Raw genomic sequence first — 16,137 nt, forward strand, 5'->3', positions numbered from 1 at the left:
GTTTTAACATCAGCCTAAATTTTTACTTGTGAGGCTCTTTTCAAATTTCATACGATACAAGACGAATAGGAAAAACTGATAGACAAACGCTATGATAGAGGCATGTGTGAAATGCACCGAGAAAACTTGCTTGAAGGAATTATGTAAGGTGGTCACTGACAAGAAGAAGCAATCTCACTGAAAGATAAGGGACTCAGAGATAAAATCAAGGATAGAAATGTTTGGTGTGTATGTTTGCAATAAAAGGAAAGCACACTGCCGGACACGACCGTCAATTGTCCGCTCTGTGACGCAGACACTTGACAATCAGTGCGATTTACTGCCTCAATTGGAAGTTTGTCCGGGTCCCGCGGTCAGTGTTGCCTGCTGGGTGCGTGGGGGAAGAACGGAGGGAGGGAGGGATGGAGACAATGGAGGGGGTGAAGATAGCGCGGTGGATGGGGAAATGTTGCCGAGGCGAGCGTGAACTTCCACCGGGCTGGACAAATGCGTCTCCCAAAAGGAAAGATAGGAGCGCAGCGGCCATCTCCGCTGAGAGGCAGCGCAAAGTCAGGCGGGAGGAAGACAAAAAGCCAGAGGGTCACGACAAGGAGAAAAACCGATTTGCCGAACTGGAACCAGAAGTAACTAAACTCGATTTTGTGGGTCAAGATGTCTCAGGTGAGGAGAGAGGGTTGGGTAAACAAGCGGATGGCTTCACTTCACTAGGTATTCCTATTATATCTTTCATTGATTGAGAGCTACTACTACTATTTGGAAAAAAATACATACAGCCACATCGGTCAAATATCGAAAAAAGTAATGCCGAGTGACACCATTTCTAATATAAACAGGTCAAAGTTTTGAAAGTAATTATGGAACAATCCTTTGTAATTAGACAGGTATGAGAAACAAATTCAGAATAAACCGGTTTGTTAGTAACAATACTTGCACCCAGTTTTCCGCCCTGTATGGCAGTGTACTTAACAAAAATTTTACCCAGATATGATCGGAAGAATGACTCACTGATTCAGTCCGCCCAATTACCAACTCATGTTTCAAACGAGGAAGGAAATATTTTATTTCAGTATTACGAGAGCATGGTGAAAGCTAATGGCTCCTCATTTTTTGAGTTAAACTTCTTAAAGCTTTTTAAATTAAAAAAAAACCTTACTAACCGTTTTTATCGTTATCCTTCAAGTCTTCTCAGCCCTGTGTTGCCCAATTACCAACTCATGTTTCAAACGAGGAAGGAAATATTTTATTTCAGTATTACGAGAGCATGGTGAAAGCTAATGGCTCCTCATTTTTTGAGTTAAACTTCTTAAAGCTTTTTAAATAAAAAAAAACCTTACTAACCGTTTTTATCGTTATCCTTCAAGTCTTCTCAGCCCTGTGTTGCTAGAAGGTAACATTTCGGTGTGTGACATAAGTATGTCGGTGCGTGAGGAACAACATGCTACGTTAAAGCCTAATCTTCCTGTTTAGAAACTATAATCGAGATTCGAATTGGAAAGGTTCGTCCACACACAGAACACTCTCTCCTTCAGCATGACAATACCAGAACACACACGACCACTGCGACATTTGGAACAATTCAGCGTCTTTGGTTCTCTATCAGCGATCATTCTCCATACAGTCCCGACTTGGCCCCATCCAATTTTCATGTGTTTCCAAAACGTAAAGAACACTTTCGTGGACTTCACTTCGATAGTGATGAAGCGGTGAAACCAGACGTCAGGTTGTGGTTCCATTAACAACGTAAGACATTCTACAGTGACGGTATCAACAAACTGGTCTCTTCGTGGGATAAATGTGACTACTTTGAGAAATAAATAAGTAGGCATGAAAAATAAAGATTTAGAATGTTAATAACTTTTGTTGTATTTGAAAAGTTTTCACAGTTTTCACATGAAAAATTTGGAGTCATTATTTTTTTGCACGCCCTCATAACCTTGATGCTGATACAGGCCACAATATGATGATGGCTATCTACAACACCAGACGTAGCGCATTGCAGGCAGGAATCCGTGGCAAAGTGTGTTGTCATCAGCGCCTTACTATTTCATTAACTGAATAAGTGTCTCTAAAATGAAATCAGTAGCTGATATGATGAAATCGTTGGGTATGTAAATACGTTAAATGACGTCACGGAAAACTTATCACAAATTCTGAACATGCAGTGTAAGAACATAATGTGACTAACGAAATCAAGTCTCGATCCCAGATTTGCTGTGTTCGGCGAGCAGTCACAGTCATTTACAATATTTTTTCTCTTTTCTCCCTTTTAATTTATTATTTACAATGGGGTCACCTTGCACCCCTTCAGCCCCACTATATGCTCGTCTTTATATCGCATTCTTAGACTCGGACGATTAACTCATTCTGAGCTTCCTCGGCGTTGTTGGAAAGGATGTCATTCGGGAGACATCAAAAGTTGTTTTAATAAAAGACTCTGATATGAAACTTGAAGATAAAAAATAAGTGTCCTCGTCTATGTATTCGCTCTTCTTTCAAAGTCGAAATACTTTTCCCCTACCGAGCGAGGTGGCGCAGTGGTTAGCACACTGGACTCGCATTCGGGAGGACGACGGTTCAATCCTGTGTCCGGCCATCCTGATTTAGGTTTTCCGGGATGTCCCTAAATCGCTCCAGGCAAATGCCGGGACGGTTCCATTGAAAGGGCACGGCCGACTTCCTTCCCTCATCCGACGAGACCAGTGACCTCGCAGTTTGGTCTCCTCCGCCCAATCAACCGAACCCAACTTTTCCTCTGAATGACTGAGAAAGCGTCAACTGCTAATAGTTGTTCTTCCTACGACAAGTATCGGTTTGCAGAAAGATTAAAAATTTATCTTGCAAAAAACATTAAATTGTTCTCTCCAAATGAAACACCAATCGCTCCAGTGACTAAAAAGATTACCTCACGGAAATAACACAATGAAATTAAGAAATTAAAATCCCTCGCATTTTTGATGCTCCGTAAAATAATATGAAATAATACAGTATTTAATAATCTCGACACCATGATGACTTGCGGTATTTGAAATTCGTACTCATCAAAATAAATATTGAGGAATTGTTGAACTTCAGTAAAAGTAAATAATGTTGCTCATTATAATTTGTAACGTGTCATGAATCGGAAGCTGACTGGGTGAATCAAGTCCAAAAGCCACAAATAATTAAAAGAAAACTTAGATGAAATGTCGGTTGCATTGTGATTCCCTCTGCTCATCACCCTATATTCTTAAAGTCTTCCGTCTAATTTCTATGTGTTGGGTATTGATCTAAGATACAGCTGCATATGGACACCGCGTTAAGATCTCTGTATGCGTATTAACACGTTATGAGGATTCTTTGTCGTAATTCTTGAAATTCCGGATTCGAAGTTGTGATGACATAATCTACAAAGTGAGATAAAAATCACGTGCAGCTTCTCTGCCTTCCCGAGGAAAAATAAATTTCAATCTTGACCTACTGTATTTTGCACAAAATATTTGATGTAAGCTGTTCAACGTAGGAGAGTTCCTTTTTCGATCCAATTTCAAGTACCGCAAGCTGGGTGATGTGCCACATTGTCGCTTTGCTAACGTCCAGTGCATTAAGGGACCTGCACCAGACAATTGTTAAAACACCTTCATGTCATCGGAACCTTAATCCCTACCTCCTGTTCTGGAATCTGTAGCCATAATATTGTGGTTTAGCGCTGCAACTGCGATCGAACCGACGTTTGCTCCAGAGCATTTCTGTGAACATTATTTCGATTAAACTGAGGAATCATCGAGTAATAGTAATCTGATGACTGTTTTTTCTTTGTCTGTTTCAACGAACCATTCAGACAGATTTGGTCGAAACAACCAATTATCCATGAACTAGTTAGTGTCAGGCTGTGAGTAGCAGGGAAAAGCTTAGGCGTGGGAGGGAGGAAGGGAGAGTTGGGTTAGTTACTACGATATAGTCTTACAGCTCTTGGTATATACAGTCGCCTAGAGGGGGTGTGACTTCAATAAACGCCCCACTACACTATGGATTGAGGTATTCTGAGATTTCTCAAAGTGACTTTTGTTAGTTGCCGGGACGCATCAACAAACGATAATAAAACTAGGCTAAGGTTGATTTCCTGCCGCATCGTTGTGCAACCCCACGTTTATACACTGTTTCTAAGGGCGTTGGCAGTGACGTCACACTAAACCCTAAACTCACCTCCGTCCTTTGAAAAATGCTGTCACGTTGTCAGACAATTTGAGAAGGATTCCCATGTCTAGCGACTGCCCCCTATAAAAGTTAAGAGATAACACTGAATACAGCAAAAGAGGAATAGTATGCACTGAATGTCTCAACATATGCTTTGAAGACACCCAAGAAAAGTGATTTGGTGGATAAAAGATAATTCTTCCGAAAATAATATGGATTTTTATTAAGTAAGTTTTTCACTTGGAGCAAGGTGAAAAAATCAGTCACTTACAAATTGTTTGAGAAGAGATATTGAATAATTCATTTACTTAACGTCACCGAGACGTGATAAGGGCCGCATGCAATTGCTTTTACTACCCTCGTCTAAGAAACCCTACGACTGACATAATGAAGAGGTAAGGGTTCGTATCTCTGATGGCATTGCAGGTGTCAGATTATACCTAATGGACAGGTAACTCTTTGTTTACAACACTTGAGCTGTCAAGATTGCAGACATATTGCACAAAATCTTAATGGTTTATATTAGAAAACTTTCGTATATTCTTTGTGCGCTCTCCTTCACCCCGGTGCCCGGAGAAGAGTATTTGATACAAATTATTGTAAGATTCATGTACTCTTAAAGACAAATAAAAGCAACTTAAGACTTACCTCCACGTATCAAGGACGTTTTTAAGACAATATATCCACAGCATCACGTATGTAAGAAAACAAAATGACAACGAACAAATCCATTGCAGAGTATTTGAAAAAGTTTGTAACTGGAAACAAAAGCGATGACTTCTAATGTACATATTTGCGGTGTTGCTTAATCGGAAAATAACTCATTAGAATCATGGTCGTTGCATCAATATTTGATGTACATTTGGCTGGTAACAAGAGGAGAGCTATTAATCTTAAGATATTGTTCACCAGACTCTGCGTCAATGTACTTGGTTTAATCTCAAAACTTTCTATAATTTCGTTTCGTACGCTATGTGATCGAAAGTATCCGGACACCTGGCTGAAAATGACTTACAAGTTCGTGGCGCCCTCCAGCGGTAATGCTAGAATTCAATCTGTTGTTGGCCTACCCTACGCCTTGATGACAGTTACCTTCCTCGCAGGCATACGTTCAATCAGGTCCTGGAAGGTTTGTTGGGGAATGGCAGCCCATTCTTCAAGGACTGCGCACTGAGGAGAGGTATCGATGTCGGTCGGTGAGGCCTGGCACGAAGTCGGCCTTCTAAAACATTCCCAAGGTGTTCTATAGGATTCAGGTCAGGACTCTGTGCAAGCCAGACCACTACACGGACGTTATTGTCATGTAACCACTCCGCCGTAGGCCGTGAATTATGAACTGGTTCTTGATCGTGTTGAAAGATACAATCACCATCCCCGAATTGCTCTTCAAAAGTGTGTAGCAAGAAGTTGCTTCAAACATCAACGTAGGCATCTTTTGTGGTAGTACCACGCAAAACAACAAGGGGTGCAAGCCCCCTCAGTGAAAAACACGACCACACCATAACACCACCGCCTCCGATGGCAGATGATGTTCACCTGGCATTCAACATACCCACACCCTGCCAGCGTATTTCCTTATTATGTACCGTGATTCGTCACTCTACACAACGTTTTTCCGCTGTTCAGTGGTCCAATGTTTACTCTCCTTGCACCAAGCAAGGCGTCGGTTGGCATTTACTGGCGTGATGTGTGGCTTCTGAGCAGCTGCTTGACCATGAAATCACATACCGCCTAATTGTCATGGTACTTGCAGTGGATCCTGGTGCAGTTTGGTGTTCCTGTGTGATGGTCTGGATACATGTAGCCTATTACACATTACGACCCTCTTCAACTGTCGGCTGTCTCTGTCAGTCAACAGAAGAGGTCGGCCTGTACGTGTCCCTTCACGGTTCCACTTCACGATCGCATTGGGAACAATGGACCTAGGCATGTTTAGGAGTATGAAAAGCTCACGTACAGACGTATGACGCAAGTGACACCCAATCACCTGACCACGTTCGAAGTCCGTGAGTTCCACGGAGCGCCCCATTCTGCTCTCTCACGATGTCTAATGACTACTGAGGTTGTTGATATGGAGTATCTGGCAGTAGGGGCAGCATAATGCACCTAATGTGAAAACGTATTTTTGTGGGAGTGTTCGGATACTTTTGATCACATACTGTACTTGTCTATAACACAACAAACACTACAGTACACTACCTCTTCGCACGTTAGAGCGACCGAGCCCACACTTAGTACGAATGTGAAACACATTTGTATTCGGAAATTTCCCAGGTTTGCGGTCTGTGTTTCCTGTAATGTCAGTAGCTCTAATTGTCTGGATATGGGACGGACATTTGAAACCATGTGAGTAATAATGAACTTTCGGAAAAGAGCTAGTGAAAATAATATGAAGATATTACAATATAATAAAGTTCTGTAATTTTTTCAAGTATTTATATCCAAATTATTTTCGTAACGCTGGAATTATGGTAAGCCATACTAATAGCGGCGTATGGCTAACCCTTCCAGCTTGCCACATCTTATCCAAGTAAGTAGTGATGGAACAGAATAGTATGTTAATGACACATATGACGAGACAAAAGCACTTAGAGTCGTAAGTTCAGATAGGACTGCTGGGCTTTCATGAATGCCACACCATGACGGTAGAGGTGGAGGCTATACCACCTGGGGCAGATGACGGCTAGGGAGCGAGGGAGCGCCACCGGGGTCCTTCCTTTGGGACACAGGCAGTGATGTCCTTTCATAATCTGAGCGGCGTAGGCACAGCAGAGAGATAACCGGAGTAGGGGCTGTGTGCGGATGGACGGACAGTTATTAGGCCAGCACCGGTACCACAGACCACCGATCTCTAGAACAATGACAGGATGGAGTTGCGGAATTGGATATGCAGTCCTCACTGTTTTCCCTAGTCCAGTCTGTGTACCAGATAGAACGCCCTCGATTGGACGAGAAAAACTTGCCAGTGGTGAGAGGGATTTCAGAGCATCTCTATCTGGGATGCGCAAAAGCGCAGTCTCCAGCTGCAAATAATATCTTTAGAAAATTCTCAGAAAATTCCATCGACTATGTCTTTGTTACGTGGTTGCTGGCCCTTCAAGCCGAGAGAGTAGAACGTTTCTTTTTCCTTTTTGTTTTCCCACAGTGGTGAAATCTCGCTGGCGGGAACAGCATGCTCTATCTTTAGTAGGTGGGCTGTGACGTTAGTCGTCAGTTGCTCCTTCAGTTGCTCTTAAAGGGTAGTGAAGGGCAGTAAAGAATTGATTGGGAGAGTACTTTTTATAGATTTCATGAAGGAAGAATGAAAGACATTACAAACTTATGCCACCGGCCAAAAATGACAGAAAATGAGTGCATGGATAGGGAATTTTTTAGGTGCAAGCAAAGTTGCTGCTGAGCGCAGAGGAGTGCTCTTTATAGAAATTCAGATATTCTTTTTGAGTAGAACAGTCACACAGAGCAGTCGTAGAGAATGTGGGATCAGAGTTTGGACTTGGAGATGTGGAGACGCTTGGATTTTGAAGGGCATACACCCAACTGTCATACATAGAGGGCCCCCTCAAGCACAGTGGTGCTCTGACGCCGACCACTGAACTTTATGGTAAGATTACATTGCGGTAACCCCATGATAGGGATGGATAGGCACAATAACTTGCTAATTTGGATGGAAGCGGTTACTTCCCCAATGGTCGCTCTGACCCAGTGAGATATTTGTCTTCATTCTCTGTCAACCTCATGCCTTGCAATCACTGCATACCTACCATGCTATTCTACGACTTAATAACCATGATAGTGAATCGTCATAACCAAATCGCCATCCCCGTCCATCTCTGAACCTTGTCGAAAACTAGTTACAGTTATGAATGTAATTATACATACAGTATTGAAATTAAATTGTTAGTAATAAATGTTCAATGCTTGTAAGGTTTAATGAGTTGTTTTTGAAATTCTGAAGCTATTTTCCGCTATGATTTTACTTTCTTAGTCAGTGAATCGCATGTCCACGGACAGCAGTAATAGAAAGTTCAATGAGATACACCCAGGATACAGTGCTTAGGATCCCCTATAACAGATCGCGTTTTTATTAAACTGCATTGCGTAACTGTATTAATCAACACTGGGTCCTGAGGAGTTATCAGTTGCCTAATTATACCGGTCAGGCCAGCCAGGTGGAAAGCCCGGAATGTAAGGGAGGCAGTCTAGCAATATTATGAATGAAAATGTGTGTGTGCGTTTTATCTTCTCACGTGTAAACCCCTGAACCGATTTCGATGAAATTTACGCTGAGGAAAACGAAGGTTACTTTAGAAAGTAAAGATAAAAAGTCAATCCCTAATTTGGTGAAGTAGGGAATGGCACATGTTTCTTTACATCAATGAACATATGCCACGTTAAAAAAAGTACGTAATTTTGTTGCATAATATACATGTCGTATAATGTACTGGTACTTGAACAGCGCGGTGCGTAGACACATGGTGCTGCCTGCACCCGCCTGCACGCACCATTCGGCGCGTGCACATCATGACCTGTTGGTGCCGGAACAGACAGACAAATAAGGGAGCTGATACTCGTAATATTGCACTTGCATACACACCATTGCTCACCATAACAAAGCTACAGTTATGTGTATATAGCGACGGGTAACAACGGCCAGCAGACAATCAGAGGAGCTGGAGTAAATGTTTGTCCTGCAAAGGACTGAGCGCTTTCTGACCCATTACGACTGTGTGCTGGACCGAGATCCCAACATGGAACTTTGCCTTTCTAAGAAATTATTTTGCCGAATGCGCTGCATAGGTACGCTGTTTACGACCCGCTCTCACACTTTCACTTTTGGCAGTAGCTTTCATCTACGTTACAAACTACGCAGACTATCTCCCGCATAAATTGGTGGTTAACACTTCTGGAACAAAGATGTGATCTGTTTAAAGCCCAAATATGTTTCGGCACTATTGTGCAGTGAGCTGTGGGTAATTTCATCCATAACCAAATGATGATTAATGGAATTGTGAATTTAGCATGAACATGAATCAACTTTTTGTTCTCTCCTTCTGTCTCTTTTTTAATTTTATTTGTTCGTAGCGATGTCAAGAAATAGTGTTGAAGCCGAAATGAACTCAAGCCTTGTCTTTTTTAACCTCCCCAACTCACTGAACCTCAAGACGTATAAAAAATAAAATTTATGCAAAGAAATAACATAATCGAAGTGATGCGTTAATCCGAAAATCTCTCTAAAATACTGTTTTTGCAGGTTATTTATCACATATTTTGACACTCGAAAAACTCTCTCATCAATACCTATAGGGAGCTTCCCGCTAACGTAGAACCATGAAATATGGGAAGAGGAAAGGTTTCACAATAAACGCAAAGGAAAAAACTACAATTCAAGAACAAAATTAAAATATTCTCAGAAGTCTTGAGATTATCAGGACCGATATCTTGCCAGAATAAATGTCCGTAACACATAAGAATCTTTTAAATTCTCCAGTTAAAGCACAAAATTAAATTATTCTTGGAAGTCTTGAAATTCCCAGGACCGATATCTTGGCAGAATAATGTCCGTAACACATAAGAATCTTCTAAATTCTCGATTTCCGGGGTGGATGAGCCATCTATGTACGTAATTAAGTTTGTACGGAACACTCGGTGGTTGAGTTCTTCTCGCATTTATCCGGAATTTTTAAAAATATTGTTGATCATAGTACTTTAACACCAGGCTCTAAATACGGTACTGACCACTGTAGCCCATCCCTACCTCACCCCTTCTCGAGGGAAACACGCTACTTCTTCACATCTTACGTTGCGGTATTCACATCACAGAAATCGGTAGGTGGCTGAGCATGCAATATAGGCTACTACAAGAGACTGTAGCTACAAATGGAAGCGCTGGTTTGGGACTCTAAGTCCCACCACCTCACATCCAAAATGTATTGCAGTGACGCAGCGTCACTGCCCTATGGTTTATATTTACTAGGCATGCAAAGAGAGAGCTGGGTGTCAGCTACGAGCGGATTGCGAGGCAAGCGTGGTGCAGGTGGCGCGCGGCGATTACTCACTCCAGGTTGCTCTCCGGCGTGGGCAGGTCGCCGATGGTGGTGAGCGTCAGCGTCGACCAGTACAGCGAGCCCAGGTACTTGCGCGTCAGCGTCGCGTACTCTCCCGGCCGGTACGGGTACACCCAGTCGCCCTGCGCAGTTCAAAAGGACCGCGCCTTACGTTAGATTGCAGCTGCTTCCTCCACTGTGCAAAACTGTCACGGATCCAGATTCGTAACTCGCTTGTACTATAAAAATAATGCCGTAAAGCTGTCAATCACTCAATAACGTGATAGTTTAGTATGACTAATATGCTAAAATTTGATGCTAAATCGGAACTAGATCAGAGATACCACGGTTTCAATAGTTCACAACGAGGGTACCGATTCGTTGTGCAGGTGGCGCCAGCACACTTTTCTTGTAGTGTCATCTTTGGCCGGCCGCGAGTCGGTTGTGCACCGCGGGATCGGCTGTTTAAGTCTGCAGTGTCGAGGCAGCAGCGCTTTTCGCACCCGTACACCTTAGTCTGTCCCCCACTTGACGTCCATGGCAGAAGTCCAGCAGATCCTACGACGGAAACGTGGCCGGTCAGCCCCTGGATTGGGCGGAATTTTAAATGAATATCTTTGCCACCTACCGCGCACGCCTCTACCAAGATCTTAAATTGTTGTCTCACGTCTTTTCTTTTCCCCTCTCAGTGGAAGCATGCCCATTGCGATTCCTAAGCGGTTCAAAGACCCTACAGTCCCCACCAACAACAGGCCCATCAGCCTCTTAAACACCATGGCGACGGTCCTTCAATCGGTGCTCCTCCACCGACTTTCCCAACCTACGGCGGCGGCTGGGACGATCCGACCTGAACAGTTCGGCTGTACTTCGCACCTCTCTGCCGAACTTCAGGTCCTCCGAATCACTGAACACGTCAGCAAAGGATTCAACGCCGCCAGATCGACAGCTGCCGTTTCTCTGGACTTGCAAAACGCCTACGATAAGTCTTGGACCGACAACTTCGTGCACAAGATGCTGACACAGACCCCTATACCGGATATCTACGTGAAGATTGTGGATGACTTCCTCCTTGGTAGACTTTTCTCTTGGCTCACCGGGGAATGCGTTCTGGCATTAGCCCTTTGTCAGCAGGCACTCCACAGGAATCCGGGCTGTCTTCCATTCTTTTTAACATCTACGTGAATGATACGCCGGTAATCCCTGAGTGCCACCTGACACAATATGCTGATGACACAGCACTCTATACCGCTGGACTTATCACTGACGCCGTCATCGCCCGCCTCCAATGACAAGTGGACGTCACCATCACCTGGTGCCGGACAACAAAATCGCTATTAATGCCGCCAAAACTACGGCTGTCTAATTCACGAAACGGCGCCCAGTCTTCCGGCGCCATATTTCGATTGCAGGCGTGCAGGTGCCCTGGTCCCCGACGACCACCTATCTCGGAGTCCGGATGGACCACAAGCTCCTGTTCCACTGTCATGCAGAGTATGTCGCTAACAAGGGGCAAAAGCTGATCAGGGCCCTGTGCCCCCTCTTCCGCAGTATGGAACTTAACCTGTCTACCAAGCTCCGTATCTAACGGGCACTTATCCTGCCTGCCCTCGCGTATGGCTCTACTGCATGGTTCATGATTAGTGTCACCAGGATTCGGACGTTGCAACGCCTGCAAAATAAGGTTCTCAGGTGGAGCCTGCACACCCGGCCACTCACGAGGATTGTGGCTCTCCATGAGGAAGCAAATATCGTCCCCCTCAAGGACACCATATGCCATAACGCGCGCCGGCCGCGGTGGTCTCGCGGTTCTAGGCGCGCAGTCCGGAACCGTGCGACTGCTACGGTCGCAGGTTCGAATCCTGCCTCGGGCATGGATGTGTGTGATGTCCTTAGGTTAGTTAGGTTTAAGTAGTTCTAAGTTCTAGGGGACTGATACCCACAGCAGTTGAGTCCCATAGTGCTCAGAGCCATATGCAATAAAGCATGGCGGCTCTATGAGAAAGTGGCTGCCCTACGGGACACTGTCCATGGGCTACGCCATGTTGGGACTACACATCCACGCCGCTGGCATCGCCATCCAAATCCGCTGACCTTCCTATAGCAATCGGCTTCCGAACAGAACTAGCGCTGGGTCTGGCAAGCCTACCACGGCTGCCTCCTTTGGCAGGATTAGCTCTCCATTCCATTCCACTACTTTCCAATTCTACCTGTCCATGTCGGACTACGTTTTTATGCCGAAGAGTACTGTTATCGTTGCAGGGTGGTTTGCGACTCTAAGTCCCACCATCTCACATCCAAAATGTATTGCAGTGACGCAGCGTCACTGCCCTATGGTTTATATTTACTAGCTCACGAAGACAATTAGATCGCGGAAGGCTGGTGATCCTGTAGTGTACCGTATAACAAAAAAAAAAAAAAACCGCAGCGCTCGCTGTAGGGTGTGTCGGTTGCGGTTACAACATGGTCGGGAGATTGGCCTTACTTCTTGCGCATGCTCATTGCGCGTGGTATTACTGGAGCGCTGCGGCCGTTAACGGCGGAAAGGTTTTGGGTTATGCAACGAGGAGTAGCGTTTGGCTTTTCTCGCCATGCAGTGCATGTTGCGAAGGAGAGCTTGCCGGAGCGTCGCCTGGCATTAAACATTCGCCTGCAAATACGGTGTGTGTTCGATTTAAACAGGTTTAATCGTGTGCTTATATACACTCCCGGAAATTGAAATAAGAACACCGTGAATTCATTGTCCCAGGAAGGGGAAATTTTATTGACACATTCCTGGGGTCAGATACATTACATGATCACACTGACAGAACCACAGGCACATAGACACAGGCAACAGAGCATGCACAATGTCGGCACTAGTACAGTGTATATCCACCTTTCGCAGCAATGCAGGCTGCTATTCTCCCATGGAGACGATCGTAGAGATGCTGGATGTAGTCCTGTGGAACGGCTTGCCATGCCATTCCCACCTGGCGCCTCAGTTGGACCAGCGTTCGTGCTGGACGTGCAGACCGCGTGAGACGACGCTTCATCCAGTCCCAAACATGCTCAATGGGGGACAGATCCGGAGATCTTGCTGGCCAGGGTAGTTGACTTACACCTTCTAGAGCACGTTGGGTGGCACCCGGATACATGCGGACGTGCATTGTCCTGTTGGAACAGCAAGTTCCCTTGCCGGTCTAGGAATGGTAGAACGATGGGTTCGATGACGGTTTGGATGTACCGTGCGCTATTCAGTGTCCCCTCGACGATCACCAGTGGTGTACGGCCAGTGTAGGAGATCGCTCCCCACACCATGATGCCGGGTGTTGGCCCTGTGTGCCTCGGTCGTATGCAGTCCTGATTGTGGCGCTCACCTGCACGGCGCCAAACACGCATACGACCATCATTGGCACCAAGGCAGAAGCGACTCTCATCGCTGAAGACGACACGTCTCCATTCGTCCCTCCATTCACGCCTGTCGCGACACTACTGGAGGCGGGCTGCACGATGTTGGGGCGTGAGCGGAAGACGGCCTAACGGTGTGCGGGACCGTAGCCCAGCTTCATGGAGACGGTTGCGAATGGTCCTCGCCGATACCCCAGGAGCAACAGTGTCCCTAATTTGCTGGGAAGTGGCGGTGAGGTCCCCTACGGCACTGCGTAGGATCCTACGGTCTTGGCGTGCATCCGTGCGTCGCTGCGGTCCGGTCCCAGGTCGACGGGCACGTGCACCTTCCGCCGACCACTGGCGACAACATCGATGTACTGTGGAGACCTCACGCCCCACGTGTTGAGCAATTCGGCGGTACGTCCACCCGGCCTCCCGGATGCCCACTATACGCCCTCGCTCAAAGTCCGTCAACTGCACATACGGTTCACGTCCACGCTGTCGCGGCATGCTACCAGTGTTAAAGACTGCGATGGAGCTCCGTATGCCACGGCAAACTGGCTGACACTGACGGCGGCGGTGCACAAATGCTGCGCAGCTAGCGCCATTCGACGGCCAACACCGCGGTTCCTGGTGTGTCCGCTGCGCCGTGCGTGTGATCATTGCTTGTACAGCCCTCTCGCAGTGTCCGGAGCAAGTATGGTGGGTCTAACACACCGGTGTCAATGTGTTCTTTTTTCCATTTCCAGGAGTGTATATTTGTTAATGGTTAATTAATGTTGTCTTCAGTGACGAGTTTAACACGTCAAACGTATGTCACACGTGACATGACAACGGGGCTTGGGCTTTCCATCTCGGTTTCCTACCACTTGAAGACGGATCTGCAGCTATACGTAAGGAAACCGGGTGAGCTCCTCATTATTGAGTTATGGTATATCCAAAATTGTAGTAACCTTGGTGATTAAGTTCCAAAATTTGCATCCTAATTAACGAATAACGAAATACTATGAGTGAAACTACATCAGATTCCATCAAATTATAATTCTGGTGGGCTCTTACCTGGTTAAGGTAATACTCGACTGCTACTATTACGTTCCAAGGAACAATCTTATTTACGAGTGAATTGCAATGTTTGAATCAATTTTTAAGGATTCAGATTAAAAGAAAAAACAATTTGACGAGCCTTTCTGTTTTAACGTTATGTTTTATTCTTTAATGAATATGAATTTGCAATTGCAAATGTGCTGTTGTAGTTGATTTATGCTTCAGTTGGGCGGAGCGCAGTGTATTTCCTCCGGTACGGTGGGGCGTAGCATCGGGGCTTGACGGCTTGGCCGTAGCCAGTGGAACTGTGCTTCGTTAGGCTGGGCTCCGTGTTCCTGGCCTTCTGGCTCGATCCCGTTCTTGAGTTGAGTATTGCTGTTCTCTTTGTTCCTGGCTCTGTCGGGTCGTTAAGCTCTGTAGCTCGTTCCTTCGCCGCCTCGGCGGATACACCTTTCGCCCGAAAAATGAATTTAAACTTGCAAAACTGGGTCACTCTGTAATCAGTGCCGATCAGATTTCTGGAGGCTCCACCTTATTAATTCTGTGTTCTCATATCAGCCATTTTATCGTATTTGTATTTTGTGTGCTGATTATGAAGTTACATTCTTGTAAAGGAGGGTTTCATGGGCGTATGTTCTCAGGGAATAATTAGATGCCCAGGTTCTGTTTTTTTTATTAATTGTTTGTTATTTAATTAATGCCTACCTGTACTGGCGTCAACAGGATTATTCCTTAGTCAGAAGTTAGTGTGCCCGGTGTCTTCATTCGAAAGCGTTCAAGTTTTAGAAGATGCCTTAATGTTACTTGTGTGCGTTATGTTATGCCTTAATGTTATACCTTGGTATGAATTTATATTGCAAAAGAGAAGCCATTGTACAGGATAGCCTTTCGGTTTCAAAGTTTAGCAAGTTTTGGTGTATTAAGTATTTACATCAACAGAAATTTTATTAATGTTTTATGCATTTATTACGCAGATTTCAACAGGGATTTAAGAAAAATTTTTATTGTGCTTTTTAAATTGCTCGGTTTTATTGTACACTCCTGGAAATTGAAATAAGAACACCGTGAATTCATTGTCCCAGGAAGGGGAAACTTTATTGACACATTCCTGGGGTCAGATACATCACATGATCACACTGACAGAACCACAGGCACATAGACACAGGCAACAGAGCATGCACAATGTCGGCACTAGTACAGTGTATATCCACCTTTCGCAGCAATGCAGGCTGCTATTCTCCCATCGAGACGATCGTAGAGATGCTGGATGTAGTCCTGTGGAACGGCTTGCCATGCCATTTCCACCTGGCGCCTCAGTTGGACCAGCGTTCGTGCTGGACGTGCAGACTGCGTGAGACGACGCTTCATCCAGTCCCAAACATGCTCAATGGGGGACAGATCCGGAGATCTTGCTGGCCAGGGTAGTTGACTTACACCTTCTAGAGCACGTTGGGTGGCACGGGATACATGCGGACGTGCATTGTCCTGTTGGAACAGCAAGTTCCCT

The 16,137-nt window shown here is 45.2% G+C and overlaps 1 protein-coding gene across 1 annotated transcript in view; it reads right to left on the reverse strand.

Annotated features, from left to right (window-relative positions):
* The window catches only part of LOC126204156 (uncharacterized), a 1,030,415-nt gene that overhangs the window by 556,979 nt on the left and 457,299 nt on the right, over positions 1 to 16,137 (reverse strand). Inside the window, exon 7 of the mRNA XM_049938564.1 lies at positions 10,230 to 10,360. Within this exon, the coding sequence (XP_049794521.1) occupies positions 10,230 to 10,360 (131 nt within the window). The remainder of the gene's footprint in view (positions 1 to 10,229; positions 10,361 to 16,137) is intronic.

This window comes from Schistocerca nitens, chromosome 9, assembly GCF_023898315.1.
Source record: "Schistocerca nitens isolate TAMUIC-IGC-003100 chromosome 9, iqSchNite1.1, whole genome shotgun sequence".
NCBI classification, from domain to species: Eukaryota; Metazoa; Arthropoda; class Insecta; order Orthoptera; family Acrididae; genus Schistocerca; species Schistocerca nitens.